A 23465-nucleotide genomic window follows, 5' to 3' on the forward strand; every position below is an offset into this window, starting at 1 on the left:
CTTCCTTTGGATACCAACAACTTTGACCTTGACCTTGGAGTTTGACCTACTTTTGAAAAACTTTAACTTTGGCCATAACTTTTGAACAGTTGGTGCTTGGGGTTTCAATCATCACATGTGTATTCCTTGTGACAAGACCTTCCTTTGGATACCAACCACTTTGACCTTGACATAGGAGTTTGACCTACTGTTGAACAACTTTAACCTTGGCCATAACTTTTGAATAGTTGGTGCTAGGGCTTTCATAATTCACATACGTAATCCTTGTGACAAGACCTTCCTTTGGATACCATCCACTTTGACCCTTTGACCTTGACATAAGAGTTTGACCTACTTTCAAAAAACTTTAACCTTGGTCATAACTTTTGAATGGTTGGTGCTAGGGCTTTCATACTTCACATATGTAATCCTTGTGACAAGACCTACCTTTGGATACCAACAACTTTGACCTTGACCTTGACATTTTACTTACCTTTAAAAAAACTTTAACCTTAGCCATAATTTTGAACAGTTGAAGCTAGGGCTTTCATATTTCACAGGTTATGAGGTATATTCCTCGACAAAAAACCTTTCTTTGGATACCAACATTTTTTATCTTTTGGCCTGGATTTTGACTTGCATTTGAGAAACTTTAACCTTCGCCATAAGCTGCCATACAGAGGGGGGGGGGGGGGGCATCAGTGTTTCACAAACACATTTTGTTTGTTTTTGTATTTTGTTGCTTTTGTTTTGTTTTGTTTGTTTGTTTGTTTTTGAATACACTTTGTTTAATTGTAAGAAGTTAATATATAATCAGAAGAACCAGTCTATTAAGAGAGTTTCATCTCTGTATAAACACAGTGTTGGAATTACTCATCAGAAAACTAAATACTTATATAAGCTAAGTACACTGATGTAGCTTCGTAAATGAATAATCCATGAATATGAATAATAATATATGAGGTAATATGCTTTGAGGTGTGTATGGAATTTCCATGCCTCCAAAAAAAATGTGTGAAATTCTGATCTAGATAATATTATATTTCCTTATAAAGTTTATAAGTATATTGTATTCCTATTACAATTTATTATATGAATTTTTATATGTGACGTAAAAGCCACCACTTTTATCAGATTAAAACTGAAGTTTATACATAGTATATACAATTTTAATTTATATCACATGGGCTAGAAACTCAAAAGAACATTATATTGTACATGACGAAATACATAGGAAATGAGGCATAGTTAAAGAATTATTCATCATCATCATTATAGCTACTAATTAATTTTTTAAAAACCGACGGATTAAAATTGCATATGTAAAAACATGAATGTCTATTGGAATTTCAGTAGACTGCATGTACAATTATAATGTTATCAGGTCAGACTTCTTAATGATATACATGTAAAAAGCAGAAATTTTATCATTGCAATTCTTTCTTTGTTAATTGTTTTTATGAGATTAAATGCTTCTCTTTGCAATGCTATGTAATTTCATGTAAATAAATTTACAGTAAAACCTGATTGTAAAGAACTTGCTTACATTTAGGAACTCTCCATTGTAAGGAAATATCTGAGAATTCTGTAGGAAATGCTGTACCTTGCATGTTCCTTATATGGATATAAGTGATAAGGACACAGAATTCGAAGTCCCTACATGCTAAACATGCTAAAATCTTCTTTATAAATAAGTTGTACTGTACTTAAACCTTTTCTAGTTTTCTAGAATTTGTATTACACAATGTCATTTTCTCATGATATCATAAGAGGTTAAGTGAGATTTCAGCAGTCTTTCATTCAAACTAGCATTCACTGACAGATGCTTCAATGGTGGAAAATGTCATTTCAGAATCCCCAGTTTGAGAATTTTTCCACCTATGTCATCTTTGCCCACCTTCTGAGACAGATTGCTGCCTTAACAGATCACGACCACCATTTCCTTGTTCACTGGATGAAAGGGTAGGTCAGAGAAAAAAAATCACTTAGAGGATATTAATACACTGTACATCAGATATTTTTTGCATGTATATGTGTATACTGTAAATCAAGTATTATTTGCATAATCTTTTATTTGCAATTCCTCAGTTTGAAATCAATCCACGGCATTTAATTTACGCAACTGTGGAAAAATTCTTTACAAATACAAGGCAAAATAATAATTGGCAGCGATTAATATTCGCGAGCTAAAGTAGGTTGCGAAACTCGCAGATATTTCTCGCATGTGAATAAAAGTTGGTTTACAGTAATATAGGAGTATATCAGGAAAGCAAAATTCTAATACATGTTTCCCCCACAATCCGGCAATTGTTTCCTGTAGCAAATTTGAACCAAAATGAGTTTGGTCAAAGGGAACTATCTAGATTCATGGTAAATGTGTTATAGTAGACTTCAACTGAATTTTTTCATTTAATTAAAAACCAGTAGAAATATTATTTCTGGTTAAAAAAAAACAAACATACAAACAAACTAAACAGGCTTTACGAAGAAAAAAAGAAACTGATCAGTCACCCTTTATATCTTTATTTCATTTTTTTTTTCTATTTTTATATTTAAAAAAACACCTATTCAAGGACTTTTGCAAATCTTAGGGAACTATAGTATTAAGTACTGTAGTAAACATTCTACAGATATGCAATTATATAAAGCGTACAGCATAAAGTAAAACACTGTAAAAGTCAGTACTTTTTACTTTTACTGTTCATGTATCTATACACTCATGCTTTGACCTTAAAGAAAATTATGTTTAAACTTTCAGTGTTAACTTAATGTCAAAATAAATCTTTGCTTTTTTTAAAAATTATATTTAGGTTGAAGAAACAAGTTTTTCAGAAAATCATAAAGAGACTACAGAACTTTATTTCAATACGACTGTTCCCCCCGAAACCTCAGGATCTCCCACCTATGGCAAAGTGTACCTGGTGGATTCCTAGTGCTACTAAAGTTCTGGCACTTCTCAGTAAGAGCAAGACATTGTCACTCTGTTTCTTAATTGTAAATAAACATTGGATAGATTCTTCATCAGCTGTGGATTAATTACAGTGACAATGTTTAGTCTGTCACAAAGCTGGAAACAAATGCTTTTTTATGCTTTTAGTTGACCAACAATTGACAGACATAATTTTGTTTGGACACCATTTAGTTTCTCAATTTTTCCTCTTTTTTCCCCCATCTGATAAATCTTATTATTTCTGTCTGTGTACATGTTTATCATTAAGTATAAACATGAAATAGAGTAGAACTTGTCTTATCCAGATGTTGTGCATTCCAGTGTCTTATTTATTAATTAATATGATGAAAAAAATTTAGTTCCTCTGACAGAAAATCCATTTTTTCAAACTGTTGTTTAATATAGAATGTTGTATAATCAGGCAAATTTCGATTGAACCATTGATGTCCAGTTTGGACAAGGTTCATTGTAAAACAAGCTAATTCAGAGAATTTGTGTCCCCCTCTTCAGGAAAACAGAAGAGGTTGAAAGAACTGGAAAAATTATGCAGATGGAAAAAAAGGTCAAACTTGACCTTTCAGCCTTTGGCCTTTAAGTAATTAGGTTCACAACCTAAAGTTTCATTGCAAAAGTTTACAGAATAACTAAAATTATTATTTGAAAACTATATATGCAATATAAATTATATCTGACCTTGACCTTTGACCTTTTGTCCTCAAAATCAATATGGTTTTTTTAAGGCCATGGGGAGTTGTGATATAAAATTTCATTGCTAAATCTCAAAGGCTTTTTAAGATGAAGTGTTTGAAAAAAAACCTGTTTCATAGACAGTTTGTGTGAATATATGACTTTGGTCTTTGACCTTTTGACCTCAAAATTTAAAGGGGTCTTCTTTAGGCCCAAGGATATTGTGATATTGAATTTTATTCAAAAAAAAAAGCTCAAGGAAAACTAAAGTTATTATTTGAAAAGTTGTTTTTTGCTATGTATGAATCTCTGACCTTGACCTTTGGCCTTTTGACTTCAAAATCAATAGGCCAAGATGAGTTTTGATATAAATTTTATTGCAAAAGCCCAAAGGCTTTTAAAGATATTGCCTGGAAATGAAAGTGTCACACACAAACAGAATGTGTATGTTTTTGATCTTTTGACCTCAAAATCAGTAGGGGTCCTCTCAAGGCCACAGGGAGTTGTGGTATGAAATTTCATTGCAAAGCTGAAAGGCTTCTGGAGACACTATCTAGAAATGAAAGTTTTACACACAGACAGAATGACAGAACAGCTAGACAGATGGACAGGCAGCTAGACCCAAATTAATATCCCCCACTTTCAGTGAAAGTGGGGAACAACAACTGTTCAGTAAAATCATGTGAAGAGTAAGGATCAGCTGAATGAATTAAGCTAAGGCTATTAAAATGTTTAAAAGAAATTGGAGAGAAAATTTTGCACGCACCTGGAGGAGAAATGTTCATATCTCCTTTCAAATGTAAATATTCATGTACAAATCATATACATTGTGTTTTGTTTGTGTGTGTGTATGTGTGCAACCCTTCAAAGTCATTGTCTGTGGTTTGCTCTATGTCAGTTGATTTTCCTACACATACAAATATATATTCGCTTGCTATTAAATGTGTGAAAATGTTGGATAAGAATTTTACAAAGGAATTCGTGACTCTAGTCATGTTTAAAGCATGGAGGCTATAACTAATACAATACAATGCTTTTCACCTCATTACTATTAAATTAGCAGGATTTATCATGGTGATGTCAACTTGTCAAGTTTCTATTGGTGAAAAGAACAAAGACCATCATTTCAAAGTACAATGATATAAACTGTAAACAGAATGATAAATAATATATGCAGAAGTAGGAGTCATTAGCATGATCTAAGTATCTGGCAGCAATCTGTGCATCAGAAAAGTTAACAGCATATATGGAATATCATCTCAGTCATGAGGTGGTAGTTTTAAATTAATCACAGATTCTGCACTGTGAAAGTCTTTTGCCATAATATTTTATTTAAAAAATATGAAGAATATTAGGCTCTTATCTGAGGCAAAATGTACGATCATTAAGATTTCAACTTATAGCCTTAGAATTACACAAACCTGTTAAAAATGATTTTACTCTTTTAAAAATGCAAGTTATTGTGGTGATATGTTCATGTACTTTATGAATGACATTGCCAGACTTTTATTTTCTAGAAGGGGGGGGGGGGTCACTTTAAACAGCTGCTTTATTTCCACTGCTGTTGATGTACAAATAGAACTGAACCAATATTGGATTTAACTTCATAATGAAAGTATATCTTGAACAGATTTGTAATTAATAAAAAAAACTTTATTTGTAATTTTAAATAAAATAAATGCTGATCTTAGTCAAATGAAAACACATGTTGTTGAGAATTAATGAAAATAGCTACTGTATTTAACAGTAAATTAAACTTCAAACTCATTTTTAACGACTTGGACTTTTTTTAACCCCAGTCTGTTTTTTAGATGCTGCCAACAATTTGACTAGTCCTACTATTGTGCAATATACAGAGTTTTATAACCCCACCCTAGACCATCTAGATCTGATGGCAGAGTATTACACCTGGCAAAACCCAAGCTCCTGTGCAGGGTAACATAAACTTTAATCCAAATCAATTTTAATTCAATTCAATTATGAGATATTTTAAAGTTTAGGCAAACTTTGCCAAAAGTGTAAGATTTGATTACTTAGTTTTTGCAGATGTTATACTAGAAGATATGTCTTTTAGTAGATGTATCTTCATGTTATGTTTTTAAAAAAACTTTATTTCAGATTCTCTTTCTGCCAATATCCATTTATTTTGAGCATCAATGCAAAACGAACTGTTTTACAGCGAGATAGTGAGCAACAGATGATAATCATGGCCAGGGTAATTATCCAAATTTATAATCTATTCTACAAATGGACCATTATTGAATTCATGGGTTCAATGATTCAAATATCTTCTGTTTGTGAAGCAAATTTGTATAACTATACATGAAGTTACTATTTTAGAGTTGATTGTAAGATAAAAAAAAATCAGAAATGAAGTATGATTCTTTGACTTAAATGTGTTTCACTGTAATATATATTGCCCTATTTTTGTCTGGCAAATGTAGTTAATATTAGATACAAATAGCTAAGTTTCATTGTTCACTGCATATTCATTTGCTATATAGATTGTCATCAAGATAGTTTCTTAATAATTGCTTAATTATATGACACTTTCCTTTTCTCCTAAATAGAGAAGTCTAGTTGCTAAAGTACAACGAAGGCAGATGCCAGATGTTGGAATGCTGTTTTTGAATCTTACGGTGAGACGATCCCATCTTGTGTCGGACTCACTGAATGAGATTGCTCGCAAGCAGCATGACCTCAAAAAGAAATTGAAGGTGACCTTTGCGGGGGAGCCTGGTCTGGACATGGGAGGGTTGACGAAGGAGTGGTTTCTCCTGCTGATCAGGCAGATTTTCCACTCGGACTATGGTATGTATGAGTGAATGAATGTCACAGAGTAGGATTTGTTAATGAAATTATTAACAGCTTTAACATTAAAATATAAGTACTTGTAAAGCTAATGTCAGTAATGACAATTATAAAACTGCATGCTTTCTCGACATAGGGCAGGTCATTGAAAAAATCTACTGTTTTAGACCCACTTGGCTAAAACAGACTGTTATGTTCATGTAGTCAGGGTTTCAAATTCAGATTATTGTACATCACCAAATTTTTCAGGACAACTTATTTTTGCAAGAAAGGTATTTGGTTTTTACATGTACATGTATATGCAAGACAAATTTTTCATGAATTCTGGGTATTAGATATATTGTATATAACCTATACTATTAAAAATATATGCAAGAATAAAATTTTTGCGAGCAAACTGTTTTGCATAATTACGCAAAGATAAAGTTCTTGTGAATAAATTATGATTTACAGTATGCAAGATTTGTTAATTGTCATTATTATCATTTAGATTATATAAGCTTGCCATTATTTGAATATATGTGCAATGTATTTTAACACCACAGACAAAGCTTTATCTTTCTACCATACATGTACAACATATATCACATACATAAATGAATGGTCAAATGTATCCCCTTTCCAATGCAACATCTTTGCAGGTTTGGACATTTTGGGGCTTATAATCACTTGGGACTAGACCACTTTCATAAATTTGAACCATATGTAACATGCAGAGTCTAAAGCATCATTAGTTTCCAAGGTAGTCATCAATTATGCTTGTTTGGTCAATGCACTCAAGACTTGCACAAACTTCAGAGTTCAAATGTTCTGGTTAATTCGGTGGATCAAAGTTTCCTTCCATTACTTGTATCATCCACACAAGGTTACACAGTGTAAGACTTAAGTCCACTGGGGATTGACCTGCTCTTGAAGTTATAACTTGGTCATTCATCCATAAGATATAGTTCATCATCTGTTCCACAACTGGATTGAAGTATATGCATCATAAGATTGTAACATTTATATATAAGACTGGTCTTGGTAGGGTTTATGGTTACGAGGGCTCTTTATTAGCTGTCATAAGGAACTGCCTCTTTTGAGCCCCAGGGGAGGCTCTTGCATTAATATAAGTCTAACTTTGTTCTGTCAAACTCAATCAGTGAGGCTAAGAAAGATTTTGAGATATCAGAGAAGTCGAGATCTTGAGGTCAAAATGCATCAAGAAAGTGGTTGGAACTTCCAACTCACTTTGAAATATCCATAGTATTAGAAATATTGATGTTCAAGATGCCAAAGTTCAACTGTAGTTAGCTGTTTACTATCATTCATTAATTCACTTGGCTGCATGTGCAGTAACAATTAATGGAATACTGGACGTGTGTTCAATACCATGATTAATATACAACTGGTTCGACTGGTCTTACAGTATTAGTAATAGTCTAGAATGATTCCAGAAGTTTGAAATTTTGTGACCATACGCGCGAGGGTATTTTACGCAGTTCTGAGCTTACCGCTTAAGTAGTGTAAATTTCCCCCACGCGTAAATAACCACTTTTATGAGGGGCATTGAAAAGTTCTGAGAACTGTTTGATAAAATATTAACCGTTTCACGGAGGTTAATAAATTTGATACCACTGAAAAAAGCTGGAAAATTTGCATTTATTTTGATGTCACTTTCCTATTTTTTTGACGTAATAACTCTGAAAATGACATCAGAATCTTGAATGTTTAGCATACTGAACAGTCACGTTTTTTGTCCACATGAGAAGATCCGTAAAGTGCTGTCAAAGGCTTCTTTAAAAGGATATTTCGAAGAAAATTTGCAGGGAGGTAGAGTAAGACTAAAAGAATTGAACTATTTATCAACAATTCCATATTTCATTTTTTGGTTGGTTTATAAGCATGGTTTATGTCCGGTTCTGCTATCATAGGTATTTATTTAAGATTTTTCTTTATACAGCTGTATCTTCAGTTTGTTATATACATGTAGCTCTCCATTGTATTAAACAAATTAAACATGTTCTGTATAAAACTGAAGCATATCAATGCAGTTTTCCACAAATGTATTTTGAGTAACAGAACTCTTACCGTTTAGGAATAAAACGTACAAAAGTCTTCCCTCGGACTTGTTTCTGTGCCTATTTTTTTTTCATATTATTTCGAATTCGGTGCTCCAAAACTCGCTATTGCTTTCAAATGACATCTGCCTGTAAAAAAAATAATACCTAAAAACTAGAGCCGAGCTCGTTGCAGTGCAACGAATAGGTCTTCCGTCGGAGCTCCGGACAGGACAGAGCGACCTTGAGTCAAGGTCATGCAATATCTTAAGGTTATAAACAATCCTGTAAGGGGTATCAACTTGCAATGTTTCAACAGTAGAAAGACAGTAAAGGAATGTAAAATTCCCCTGTCAGTGAACTTGAACTTGTCCAAGATTATAGATTTTTTTGTTTGTTTGTTTTTTTTTGTATGTTGTTTAACGTCCCTCTCGAGATTTTTTTCAATCATGGGGAGATGCCATGGAGATCTGCAAATTTTGAACTATACTCAGCACTCATTGCCATTGAGCAGTGAGGGATCTTTTTCGTGCCAGCACCTTCTGCCAGACGGGACCTCGGTTTATACGGTCTCATCCGAAGGACCCGTCTCTGCGTCCCACAGTGGGATTCGAACCTGCGACGTAAGGATCAACTCCTTACTCCACGACTCTAAAGCAGACACTCTTACCACTGCGCCACGTGGGCGACTAGACCTTTTTGAATTTTACACTTATTACAGCAGTGACCTTGTACTTGACTAAATGACCTATGTTTAGGTCAAAAACAACCTTTGAACAAATTATGAGCTTCCAGTGATACTCAATGACAAAAGGTATACCTGGAAAAGAATATTGCACTTTTCTGTCAGTGACCTTGAACTTGCCAGAAAGACATAGGATCAAGGTCAAAACATATCCTTGGATCATAAGCAATCTCTGTATCAAGTAAAAGCTTCCAGTGATTTTATATTACAAAGTTATAGCATGGAAAAAAAATTAATATTTATCTGCCAGTGACCTTGAACTTGCGGGAAAAACCTTTGTTATAGGTCAGGAAAAACCCATCTTAAGCAATCTGAGAAAAAGTTTCCTGTGTTCCTCCCACCCCTTATAAATTTATAATCCAGGCACAAATTTTGCAACTTTTTCTGCCAGTCTAGTACAATGTTATCTCAAACCGGTGGATCATAAGCAATCTTTGTTCCAATTATGAGCTTCCAAAATTATAGCACATACAATTATCTTACACTTTTCTGTCAGTGACCTTTAACTTACAGGAATGACCTTGGATGAAGGTCGTGGCAAACCCTTTTGTCATAAGCAGTTCCTGTATCAAGTATGAGCTTGCAGTGACTCTCTATTACAAATAAATGGGTCGGACAAAACTTTGCTATTTTTTCCAGTGACCTTGAACTTGCCGGAATGATGTTGGATCAAATCCATGACATACCCTTGGATCATTAGTAATCTTTGTACCAAGTATGACCTTCCAGTTTCTTCATAAAGTTATATCCTTGGCAAATTATCACGTACAGACAGCTAGGCAGAGGGACAGTGTGATTCCAAAAGACTCAAAACACCCCCACCCCAAGCCCACACTTCGTTTGGGGGGATATATAAATTCCTATGTTAAATTATGAGTACTCTTTCCGGCCCAAACCTTCTCCCTGGAATCAAGATTTGAAAAAAAAAATGAATGTATACTATGTTGGAAATTTTCTCATTGTAGTCTATAGGGGTTCTTGGGAATACTATTTCAAATCACCCCATGTGCAGATCTAGAGGGGGTTGGAGGGCAGTTAAATGTATATACTTAACCAAGTAAAAGTGACCATGACCCCCCCCCCCCTAGAAAATGCGGACCCTTCCTCGATAACGCGGATCTGTGTTAAAATGGTATGAAAAGTCTTAGGTATGAAGCTTTAAAAGTCAACGACCCCCCCCCCCCCCCCCCCCCCCAACACACACACAAAATAGGTTTTTCACGTTTTGGAAAAGTTTCTTTTCTTTTTTTGGCTCGTCATGAATTTTCTGGGTTGAAATATTTTTTTATTGGGATCCCCTTTTGTTAAAAGAGGATGTGACCCGTCATTTGAACAAAACTTTACCAAAAATATTCTGTAATTTTCGTTGTTATGGCCCAGTGGTTCTTGATAAGATAAAAATGAGAAAAATTTACAAGTACATGTACATAGCTTTAGAACGACAACGACGATAACGCTTATATACACCAAGAAAACAAACAAAGATGAAGAATCATGAACAGGAAAGCTTACTAGGGTCTTTGACTTGGGAGATGAGATACTTATTAAAAATTGAAATTATTTTGTCATTTCTTTTACGATCGACGGGCCTGCATTTCAAATAGAGAGAGAGAGAGAGAGAATTTCTAGCTAGGTCTTTGAATAACATTCAGTGACATTGGTTCAGAAAACCAGGTCCTTAGGAATGTACATGTATATAAAATAGGCAGTGCCTTTCTCTCGGAATTCATCACCTGCTTCTGTAAAGCTCTATCCTCACTTGTACTTAAATGTACCTGGTAAAACCAACCAACTGCGAAGGAAAACATTCTAGGCCTATTTATTTCGGGGATGGGTGTATACGTATAGTGATGAGAGGAAATTTATTCACCTATACGTTCATTAAATATGAAAGATTGTTTCTGAGTATTTGTGTACGATCATACGACTTTCGTGTTAATTTATAAAAGTTAGATTATGTAAGCAAAGAACTAAACTAACATTTGTTAGATGAATTAAATAATTATTTATCCGTTTATAAGGGTTTTTTTTTTAGATATCTGTAAGAACCACTTTATTTTAAAAAACAAATAATCGTCCTATTATGGGCGTTCATGATATATTAGACAGGCTATTTAATTAAAATATAATTCAGATATCGACATCCAAGAGAACAACACATTCTTTTTCAGTGGCGGATACAGGAATCTTGAAAAGGGGACCCGACCAGTTTTGGGTCGGGGTAGGGGCCCAAAGCCACACACAAAATGATTTATTAAATCTTGTGTATATTTTGGATACAAAAGGGGGGGGCAGGTCCCCTGGGCCTCCTCTAAATTTGCCTTTTTTTTTTTTCATTATAAAGACTTGCAGAAAAAGCGAAATACTCCAGACATTTAATAAAAATCTCGAACCTGATCTAAAATGCGTTGACAAAGTCAAACCAGACGGTTTCATTTTTTAGGGCATTTTTACAGTGATATGAGAGAAGTCTGATAATTGTGTTTATTTTAAGAAATAAAGTTTGGCATTTTTCAACCTCGTTCGGTATAATATAATTTACTGAATAGATATTTTTTTCCGTATAGGAGAACACATGGACGAAGGATAAAAAAAAAGTGGTATTCTGCATGTACATGTAGTCACATCATTGCTATTGTGTACTCGGATTAAACCCAAAATCCTTCGTTACATTGTATTTGGGTATAATTTTTGCATGTTCTCAGGTGGATATTCATTTATTTTTAGCTGTGTAAAGACAATAATTTCAGTTATAGAGAAATGTTTTTAATTCATCGTTTTTTTCCATCCTTTTGATTTACATGTTTGCTTTGTACACAAAAGTGTGTGCTCATGTACCGCTGTTTCTACCCGCTATCGATGTGATCAGGGAGAACATGATATCCTCCAGCAATTTCTTATGAAAACACTCAATGAAAACATATTAGGTGAAAATATATATACTCGTTAGTATCTTAATACCCTTAGTATTTACCTGTTTAATTGCAGTGTCACCAAGCGTAACGATCGCTGGCCAGGACTTGAATATAATCTATTACCGTTATTAAAACAACTCGTCAGCTGAGCAGACCTATGATTTAAACAGTAAAATAGGGAAATTCCAGAGTTCGAAGTGTATTTATTTTGGGCGCTCTTCCACATAAACAAATAAAACCGCATTTACACGTACTTACATGCATATACCAGTAATCCGTATCATGTGTATATTCAGTTTATTAGATGAAATAAAACAAATGCATAAGATTAATCTTCCTAAACAACACGTTTTTAAAACAATCTATCTAATATAACTAACGGTATAAAATAACAAAGAAAATAACGGGTTTGTGTTTGTATCTAATATGGAATGAGAACAAATTTTAACCTGTCACATACTTCGTTTTCCAGACACTAATTGCCATGCGTAATCTTCACATGCACGGACCAAGAGGTCACAAGTTTGAAATGTATGGCTTCTCATTGCGCGAGTTTTGTCAACACATGTCGGAGTAGACTTATCTAAGCCAATTGATTACCATAGAAAACTGCATAGGAAGTTTTTTTTGTACACTTTTAAACGGGTAAAATTCATTCGACGCTCAATAGAATTTTCAAATACAAGTGAAATATTTAGGTTACTTGCGTCCGACCTAGTATTTTGTATGCAATAAAATTGTAAGTTAGGAAGAAAATAATACAAACTCAAAAGTACTTAATTTTATTTTCGATTTTCCTGACAATTTAAAATATGACCTTCTTGTACAATAATCGTGATAATTATATACATGGTGTTAAGTGTTCATAAAAGAAATAGCAACTCGTTAAATAATAACATTAGAGAGATAAATAAACTGTTTCTTTAATACGCAAACAAAGTGGTCTTTTCGGCATTCAAAATGCATTGAATTTGAAGTGAATACGTGAAAGGCAGTTAAGACTAGCTGATTAAAACAAGCGAGTGATAAACAGTAAGACGAAATCATATGAAAGATTCGAAATGATTTTAAAGTAATTTTCAACAAAGCGCAATTATCTCGATATCAAGAAATACAATGTTTATAAAAATAAATATGCAACTTTCTTATAATTCAGCGAATAAAATATAAATCGAAATGTACTAGCGACTTAATCAAAGATATTATGGAATAATCTGAAAGATTCAACATATTTATCCACTCATCACTTAGTTTACAAAATGTATTTGGAATGGCCATTCTATGGTTTGTTTTGTGTATGACCTTAGATCGCTGATTCACACGCCGATTGATCCCCGGTGACCCCCTTTGCCACGCGCTATCGAGGGAGGGGTTACATAATTGTAAACACATAAGGTGAATGTAAAAGGCGTGTACTTAATGGCTGTAAATAGTCTATGTTTAAAGTTTTGTTTTATTTTCTAACGTTATTGTTTGTTTCTATATGATAAGAAGAAAAGGTTATCCTTTTTCCCACTGTTTAGTAGACTGGTTTATCCAAATTTGAAAACAAACGAAATAAAAGGGAAAGTTGTCAGTAAATAATTTGGAAATAAAGCACAGTATACTTCAAGAACCTTGATTCTAAAGAATATTAGCATCAAATATAGCCAGGTTTATTATTTATAGTAAGTTTATCTTAATTACACGCATGAAGAGCTCTTGTTTACTTGCTGAATGAAAACAGTAACCTGTATATGTGTTATGCTTCTAGCTCATTTAGAACACAAGACATAAACAAAATAACGTTTTCATGAGATCAATAAGATGTTAAAGAACAACTTTATTTCCGGCAGCTATTTCGAAATATTTACCGTTTTTGAGTTATAAAGCAAAAACTTTAAAGGGCCCCAGATCCCTAATTTTAGGGGCCAGACCCTTTTTAGTGGTGTCAAATGAAAAGCCTTAAAATTGTGCACAACTTTTATTCTACATGTCTTATCAAAATATTTTTAGTTTAGAAGATAAAAAGGAAAATATGTGTAAATTTTCGCTATTTTAGGCGTTCTAATTTTTTACCCCTCTCTAGCGCCATTTTGAATACAGAAATTGAAAAACAAAAACCGATGTGCACAACTTCAATGCTTCTTTTATTTAAATTCGGTAAAATTTCTACTCCAGCTTTTGTAGTCTCTGAGCCTTTGTCTGGAAATGAAGCCTCTCAAATTTTCATTTAAAGGGAAATAACCCAAAAGCGGAAGTGGATTTTTGAAATGTTTGACAGCATTCTGATAGAGTTTTGTAACGTCTATAAACCCTGCAAATTTGAGCAAAATCCATTGAGAAACGAGCGAGATATGAGATCTCAAAGTTGGCGTCTAGGAAAAAAAAAAAAAAGAATAATAAGAATAATCTTAACCATCAGAATCAGTAGAAGGTCTTCCGCCTGGAGCGGAAGACCTTAATTATATGTGAAGAATGAATCATATTTCAAAGTAAACATTCTCTCAACTGGCATTTGCGTCCATTAGCGTGCATCCGAGTAATGAGCAAAAGTTGACTTTAAAATTTTAATTCGCTGAAATTGTGTCTCTTGTTATGTCATTTTTATGGTCAGTATGCGAAACACACAGGATTCTGACGTCATTTTCGGAGTTATTACGTCATAAGAATTACAAAGTGACGTCACAATATGTGTATATTTTTCTGATCTTTTGAAAGATATCAAATTCAATAATTTCTGTTAAACGGTTAATATTTTATCAAACAGTTCTCAGAACTTTTCAAATGCCCCTCGCACAGTAGCAGGAAGCAAATTTTGTGACTTGATTCCCAGTATCTGTAGTTTTAATTTAAATATATCAATTATTAACAGGAAGATTTAATTTCTTATTGCAGGAATGTTTACATATGACAAAAGAGCAGGTGTTCATTGGTTCAGTTCTGCACAATGTGAGAGCTACCAGGAGTTCAACCTAGTCGGAGTGGTATCCTTTTACATTTATTGTTGGATATAATTTTTAAAAAAAATCGCAGGAGGATGGGAATGGGAAGCAGATACAAATCATATACCGATTTAGTTAATCAGATTTAAGTACTAAACAGTATTAACCTAGTCATACATATTCTTCAAATTTAAGTGAAGACCGCAGAATTTATCATTTGAAGTAGAAGTTGCTGATGGTAATTACATATTATCACTGACATGGTGTTGCTTTTGAATCAGAAGATTTGTACTTTGAGGTATAAATGAAGTTGTGCTTTTGTATTGGTTTATATTCTATTATTGACTTTATCCTTTGATTAACAGGTCGATCCATTTGTTAAAAATTTAGCTTGCTCCAAAAAAGACATATAATTATAAGATTGAGACTAGTTTTAATGTTCTGGATTTCGAATGAAAATGTCTATTTTGTGTTCAAGCTTTGCAGTTTTATAGAACTGTTTTATGCTCTTTACCATTCTACATGTATAAAAATTCAAATATTTACACAAGAATCTAAAAAAAAAATGAGAATAATCCTTGAAAAATTTCTCCAAATTCAACAATGAATCGTTACTTTGATTGATTAGTATTTTCAGCTGACACTTCAGGTTCAGTGAATATTTTCCTATCATTTGTGTCTTAATATATAATACATGATCATATAGACCTCATACGAGTCAATAATTGTACATTTCCAGTGTTCTTGTATATTGTGCACTGCAAAGGTTATATGCAAATGAATATTTCATGTGCAAATGCATTACAGTCGAAATTGCTTTGTAGCCTTGCTCCACCATGTTTAATTTTTAATTTAGAATTGATGTATTTCTCAATAATGATCTATGATAAACCACACCACCTAAAACATGCAAAACAAAGATGATTGTTTATAATAGCTAAAAATTATGATATGCTTCTGAATCATTTAATCATTTTGTTAGTATATTTTAAGCCCCATCACTTGTTTTCTGTTTAGACAGGTAATTTGTTATGTATTGATTAAATAATTTCGATTTAGTCCCAGCAGGAAATGTCTTTTATACTGTCAAGTTTTTTTTTTTTTGACAGATCAGATAATTTTTCACATCATATATGATAGATAAACCAGGCTTTCAATGGACGAATTCCCTGCACTGATGATTTAATTAAATACCAGGATATATAATTGTGGGATATATTCTTTCAAAATGCCTCTCCTCCTACAGTTTTGTTAGAATGATGATAAATTTTGAAGTAGACTACACAAAGATACATGATTTAATTCTTTTCCTGCAGGTTTGGTCCAGTTTAAATAAATCTGCAGATTTAAACTATGGTATACAATTATGTTTCTTTTTTTATTTTAGATAAGATGTATTGCCAGGGTAACTAAAAATAAAAAAAAATCTGTGAAATTCTTCCAAAATGCTCCACCACTCCTACATTTTTGTTGGATTTCAGAAAAACTGGATACAAGTCATAATTCTGTAAATGTAGACCTAAAAGAAATTCAGGTCCAGGGGCCCGTTTCATCAAAGGTCGTACGCCTAGTCGTAGCGCTAGGCCGGCGTAAAGTCGGGACTAGCACCATGATTTGCGTTTCATTAAATAGCGTATCTTTACACCGGACTAAAGTTAGGCCAAAATGTTATGTCTACTCGTGGGTAGGCGTAAGTTCGGGCGTTAACTTAAAATAAAGTGAGTTTACTGATTTTAAAACGATTTAGCCATTCCTTAAGAAGAATTACGGCTCTAAGAAGTCTTTTTAATACAAACGATGCATTATTTAATTTCAAAAACTATGAAGATTTGGGGGGGGGGGGGGGGGGTACACTCACTCGGGGAAGTAGTTGATATATACAGCAGTATTTACATAACTTTAATAAATTTCTTCATAAACGATTGCTTTATTAGGGGTACATTTTAACACTATCTCTTAAGTTTTGACAATCCTGAATTTATACACATTTGATTGTTGTATTTTGAGTAGGAGGTATTGTAAATCGACTATACGATATACATTTTGTGTCATTCACTGAAAAGGAACCTATTAAAAAATGTCTAATTTGAAAAAAAATATTTTTCAAAACACATTTTTATTGAAAAAAGTATTTCTTCCACAAAAGCACAGTTATCTTCTTTAGCTATGGTTAATATCTATATTTAGATAAATTAAATATAATTTTTTAACTCATCGTAAAACCAAGGAGGCTTTTTAAAAAAAAAATTATCGAGCTCGAAAACTCCATTTCTTATTTACTCCACGTCTACATGCGTGGATCTAGAGGGGGTCAGGGAGGGGGGCCCAGTCCCCTTCGCTGCAATTTGTGGAGTTATTTATGTACAAGTCTAAAGTAAGTAAAAATAAAAAATTACCTTGAACTCCTGTTAGAGTTAAGATAGTGGTTGGTATGAAGTTTAAGAATTTAAGGGAAGGATCCCCCTCCCCCGAAATAAGATTATCAGGTTTGGGAAAGAAAATCATGTGTTAACAAGTTTCTCAGATGGAATGTTTTTAAATTGATGACCCCCCTAACCCCTTGAAAAAAAATCACAAACTGAGCCTGCATTCAGAAAAAGTTGTTAACGTTCAAAAGACGAAAAAAGATTCCATTTATTCGTGAATATACTGGAAAGTCAATATATCCTAATATTGAATATAAATCAAAGAGGATTTTATCTTGGGGACTAGGCGCAATAAGTCACTCGAAAGCTTCTGAGAATCATCTGTCCGAGAAACTTGACTCGGAAATGACAGTAATTTTACAATTATTATGCCCATGTATGACAATATATTAATGTTTAAAAAATGAATGATAAATTTCTGCCTTTTTTATCGGGAAAAATAAAAAGAATCCGCATTTTTAAAAATAAATACTACAATTTTTAGGAACAAACGGAATGGCGTACCAGGTCATGCCATAGAAGAAATGGGAAAAAAAATCATTTTTGCATGATGATGCATATTTTGTATTATTTTATCGATTCTTAATAATTCAGTAGTCCATCATATGCCCAGTTACATATGTATACAAGTACATAAAATTGAAACGGATTATTTCTCCCTCTTTCTTTCTCTGTCTCTTTCTCTCTTCCTGAATCAAAATCAAGAGGGGGGTGGGATAATGTAAATATTCCAAAATAAATATTTTCTTTCCATTCATTTACAAGATCATTTATTCCTTTTCCAAGACCTTTAATTTTGGAGTTTAATGAGATGGTGTGTTGTAATTAGTTAATATCTTATAATAATTAGATTGAATTCGAAGATGCATGTTTTCTACAAAGTCCCTAAAAATGCCTGTAATTTTTCTTTAAGTTAATGTATATTTATGTGTGTTGTTCTACATGTACATACATTATACACAATACGTAACTATATTTATGTTTTTTGCGCATGTGCAATACAGTGTTGTCAAGGACTTAGTCCTGAGACTAAGCATATCGTTTACGACTAGACTTACGCCACTTCGTGAAACGCTAATTACACCCGACTAAATTATAGCGTAAGCCACGGAAGTACACCTAAGTTAAGGCTTAAATTTACGACTTTTGATGAAACGGGCCCCAGGTTCATTTTTTTTCTTCTACTATTTTTAGCACAAACCAGTAGAGCCACAGTCTCATCAGAGACTTTTGGTTTATTGTCATGCCTTAACAATGCCTTCAGTTAATGGGCTTGGCCGTGTACAACAGTATTATTCTGGACATTCATTTTCCTCCCTGTTGCTTTAAGAAGCTTCTAAGTCCTGCAGTTGTGCCTTACAACAACCCACAAGCTATGGTCGGTGTCTCAACAATGTCATTAGAGGACCTCAAAACTGTCCAGGCTGTAAGTTTTTGATTTTACAATTAATTAATATTAAACTTTTTTCTTGCATAAACAATCAATGAAAGAAAACAACTCACAGCTGCTTCATGATTGAAGGAATTGATCGACATTTATCAATTGTGCTTGTACAAGTTAGAACAGGGTTATATCTTATAATAATGTTCCTCGACATACATGTGTGTACTTGATGCCAGGTCTTTGGCGTCTTACTGTGAATCTAAGAGGGCTGCAATTATATTGTGTCAGATAATTGTTCTTGGTACTGTTAAGAATATAGATTTTCACTTCAGATCTTATCATTATAACATTAGAAAAATCAATTCATCAAAGTTTTTAATGACATGCATTTAAATATTGCATGAAAGGAAGTCAGTTTGCTAACCTTGAGTTCATCAAATTTCAACAAGTTAAAAACAGTATGTGGTCTAAAGGAGGCAATTTCTAAAAGATGGAGCAATTTTTATACTTTATGAGAGTTTAAGCATATATGTCTTTTTGTATCTTAAAAATCTAGTATTTAGTTCTCGTGATTCAATAAAGAGTTTGGCACAATCATAATTATCACAATCTGGGTTTTGAGATTATATAGACATGTATTTTACTTATATATATAATTCATAATGATAAACTCACTGATAACTATCACAATCTGGGTTTTGAGATTATATAGACATGTATTTTACTTATATATATAATTCATAATGATAAGCTCACTGATAACTATCACAATCTGGGTTTTGAGATTATATAGACATGTATTTTACTTATATATATAATTCATAATGATAAGCTCACTGATAACTATCACAATCTGGGTTTTGAGATTATATAGACATGTATTTTACTTATATATATAATTCATAATAATTATAAAGCTCACTGATAACTATCACAATCTGCGTTTTGAGATTATATAGACATGTATTTTACTGATATATATATAATTCATAAAAATAAGCTCACTGATAACACCATAATAGGAAATCTTTTGAATTTAAGTACATAATTATACAATACCTAGGATAAGATATTACAGCACTAATTAACACCTAATTTGACTGTTCCTCCCTCAGGATGTAGCGTATGGGCTACAAGACTTACTAGATTATGATGGAGATGTGGAAGAGGACTTTGGATTGAGTTTCCAGGTGGGTATTGGAGTTTTCTGAAAAATTTCACAGCTTTTACATACATGTATATGTACATGTACTGGTGTATTTGCATTTGTTTAGGACATTTTCAGAGGTAGTTAGGATTATTGAATATTGCTAACAAACAACAAAATGATATAAGCCTATAACTTAACTGAGGTATGTCAACTTCACAGGATAGCATATCCACAGAGCACAATGTACCAGGTCAATATTCCTTTCTATGAGTTGATCAATATATGTATTCATTTTAGAATTTGAAGTTTGAAAAAATAATCACTAGTATAAGCTCATCTTTGGATTAAGCTACAATGACTATGTTATTTTAAATTTTAGTTTATGACTCGATCAAGTCAGTACCATAAAATATCATTTTGCACATTTCTGATGATAAGCAACCAATTTGATTTTTTGAATTAACCAGTAAAAATAAAATAATAATTAAGAGCTGCATGTGTAATCCTACATACTCATCCTTTTATTTTGTAGGTGTCTGTAACAGAGTTTGGTCTTGTAAAAACTATTGATCTCAAACCTAATGGATCCAACATTCCTGTTACTACTGAGAACAGAAAAGGTATATTACTTTTTACGTGAACTTTAATAGATGAATATATTTGTTGCCCATCCCACTATAATTGTAGATCATTATATTTATAAGTGAGACTAAATTTTCGCAAGCTGTGGCTTCTGTTGTACATGTATATATTCCTTAAATAAAAAATAAACGCGAGAATAAAATTTTCACAGCGAGTCAGACTCGCATAATTACGCAAATAAAGTTCTCGTGAATAAAAAGTGATTTACAGTATTTTTTTTTTGTATTTCTTTTTAATTTTAATCCTGTAATAAACTGATCCAAAATTATGATACCTTTGATCTTTGATATCTTATGCATACAGATCATATAAATGATTAGGATGTAATATGATTGTAGTTAATATTGTTTTAATAAATTTGACAGAATATGTTCATCTCTACGTAGACTGGATCCTAAATAAATCAGTCTATCACCAATTTCAAGCATTCTATCATGGATTTCACAGTGTCTGTGCTTCAAATGCATTAATTGTAAGTATAAACTCAACCCAGAGATTTACAAACCATAACAGGAAATGAGAGATTTTCTTTATACAAGAATTATAGTTCATTCATCCCTCTGTTTTCTAATTATGAAATTTTGCTTTAATGCTAATGATTTTTCAAAGGATATAAACTTTAAAATGCACACAATTCAGTGTGCCTTATATGGGGTAAAAGCAAAGCTGGCAGCAATGGCCTTTTAACTTGACAATTTCATAAAGGAAGAAAGTCAATTGTAACTACTCGGCCATTTCCGTGAACAATAAATAATTATTTCTCTCTCAGAAAATGGCCGAGTAGTTACGAATGGGAAGAAAGTCTTTTATCCCAGTGAGACTTGTCTCCCTTCCTTATCAGAAGGTCAAACTATTTTAAATATTCTTGTAGTGTTAGCATTAATATTTGAGATACTTTCATCAAATGTAAGCTGTATTTTCATTTTCAGCTTTTCAGTCACACACTACCCTTTAATAAGTTGAAACCCCAGTTTTTTTTTAAAATGTTTTGGGGGAGTGTAAGTATGATTTTACAGTAAATAAAGTTTTTCTGTGTATAATTTTCCTCGTTGTTTGATGTCACTGTTCCGTCCAGATGTTGCGGCCCCAGGAAGTAGAGATGTTGGTTTGTGGCAACCCAATCCTGGACATGAACGAGTTACGGAAAGTCACCACGTATGATGGATACAGTCCACAGGATCAAGTTGTTAAGTAAGACTTAAGATTCATTGTTTCTAGGCTCTGAAATTTCTCAACCTTTGGGATGAAATCCTGTGCAGTATGTTTATACTCTCAGTGCATCTAAATAGAAAATTATGGAACATTCAACATGTTCCTGTTGACATTATATAATAGAAAGACAACACTGTATTGAATTAACATATTTCAATTCAGAATGAAATAGATATCATAATTTCCTATCAAAAATTCAAATTGATGTTATATATATATTGGCATGGTAGTGTTTTAAATATTTCTTTATAATTTTGAAAATGAAACGATTTATATTTGTAGAAATTTTTGGGAAGTTGTTCTTGCACTACCAAACGATCTCCAGAAGCGTCTTCTGCTGTTTACGACAGGAAGTGATCGTATTCCTGTGGGAGGAATGTCTGAGATGACATTCAAGATTTCCCGTGTTGGAGGAACAGATCTGTAAGTAGATGACAAAGTATTTTTAGGGCCACATATTTCATTCTCTATGAGTCTGAAGTTGTCGCATTGAGTAATATAAGAACCTTGATCCAAGCAAAGTATACAATGTTAAACTTTTGTTTTTGGCCTGGTACTGAAAAGATTTGGGGGCATACTGTCTGTCTGTTTGTCTCTGTCTGCTAAAACTTTTACCTTGCCTATAATTTTAGATTGGTTGGAGCTAGGACTTTCATATTTCATGTGTATTCCATGTGACAAGACCTTTCTTGGGTTCTAACATATTTTACCTCATGACCTGAAAGTTGGAGTTTGACCCACTTTCACAAAATTTTACCAAATGAATCTTTTACTTATGGCCATAACTTTTGAATGATTGGTGCTAAGGCTTTCATACTTCAGATGTGATAAGACCCTCTCTTAGATACAAGTATTTTTGACTTTTTGATTTTGACCTTGGAGTTTGACCTACTTTTGAAAAACTTTTACCTTGGCCATAAGTTTCGAATGATTGGAGCTAGGGCTTTCGTATTTCATATGTGTATTCCTTGTGACAAGACGTTCCCTTTGATACCAACAAATTAACACTTTGAAGTTGAGTTTGACCTATTATTGAAATACTTTAATCTTGGCCATAACTTTTGAATGCTTGATGCTAGGGCTTTCATATTTCACGTGTTTTCTTTGAGATAAGAACTTTCTTTGTGTTCCAACAATTTTGACTTCACCCTGGAGTTTGACCTACTTTTAAAAAGATTTATCTTTGGTCATAGCTTTTGGATGCTTAGTGGTAGGACTTTCATATTTTACAGGTTTATTTCTTGTGGCAAGACCTTTCTCTTAAATATCAATATTTTTGACCTCATGACTTTGGAGTTGGACCTAGTTTTGAAAACTTTGAACATTTCTGAATAGGCCTATTTACATTTGCAGTGTTTTTCTAGTAAGCCAACTGTGAAATTGATTTGAATGCCATTTTCGTGTATACTCGCGCGTAGAAATATACATGGAGAAACTCACGCTAAAGTGACGTCACAATGAGCTACAGAGACGTTAATAAAAATATAACGATATAGGGCAGTGGGAAAATCAAACATTGAGTATATTTTTGATGCTTGGTTAGGGTTAGGGTTAGGGCCCTAACTCTATAACCCTAACCCAAATCTCTTTGGATAAGGGTT

The 23465-nt window shown here is 33.1% G+C and overlaps 1 protein-coding gene across 2 annotated transcripts in view; it reads left to right on the top strand.

Moving 5' to 3' along the window:
• LOC133202746 (probable E3 ubiquitin-protein ligase HECTD2) overlaps positions 1 to 23465 on the top strand; it is a 53450-nt gene that overhangs the window by 25516 nt on the left and 4469 nt on the right. For both annotated transcript variants that reach the window (XM_061338618.1, XM_061338619.1), the window contains 12 exons: positions 1832 to 1941; positions 2790 to 2938; positions 5428 to 5551; positions 5735 to 5831; positions 6187 to 6427; positions 15004 to 15092; positions 18741 to 18902; positions 19976 to 20050; positions 20543 to 20630; positions 21018 to 21124; positions 21728 to 21843; positions 22147 to 22287. In XM_061338618.1, coding sequence (XP_061194602.1) covers positions 1832 to 1941; positions 2790 to 2938; positions 5428 to 5551; positions 5735 to 5831; positions 6187 to 6427; positions 15004 to 15092; positions 18741 to 18902; positions 19976 to 20050; positions 20543 to 20630; positions 21018 to 21124; positions 21728 to 21843; positions 22147 to 22287 — 1499 coding nt within the window. The remainder of the gene's footprint in view (positions 1 to 1831; positions 1942 to 2789; positions 2939 to 5427; positions 5552 to 5734; positions 5832 to 6186; positions 6428 to 15003; positions 15093 to 18740; positions 18903 to 19975; positions 20051 to 20542; positions 20631 to 21017; positions 21125 to 21727; positions 21844 to 22146; positions 22288 to 23465) is intronic.

Source organism: Saccostrea echinata, unplaced genomic scaffold (genome assembly GCF_033153115.1).
Source record: "Saccostrea echinata isolate AGI-Se365-2 ecotype Australia unplaced genomic scaffold, CSIRO_AGI_Sech_v1 ptg000047l, whole genome shotgun sequence".
Classification (NCBI taxonomy): Eukaryota; Metazoa; Mollusca; class Bivalvia; order Ostreida; family Ostreidae; genus Saccostrea; species Saccostrea echinata.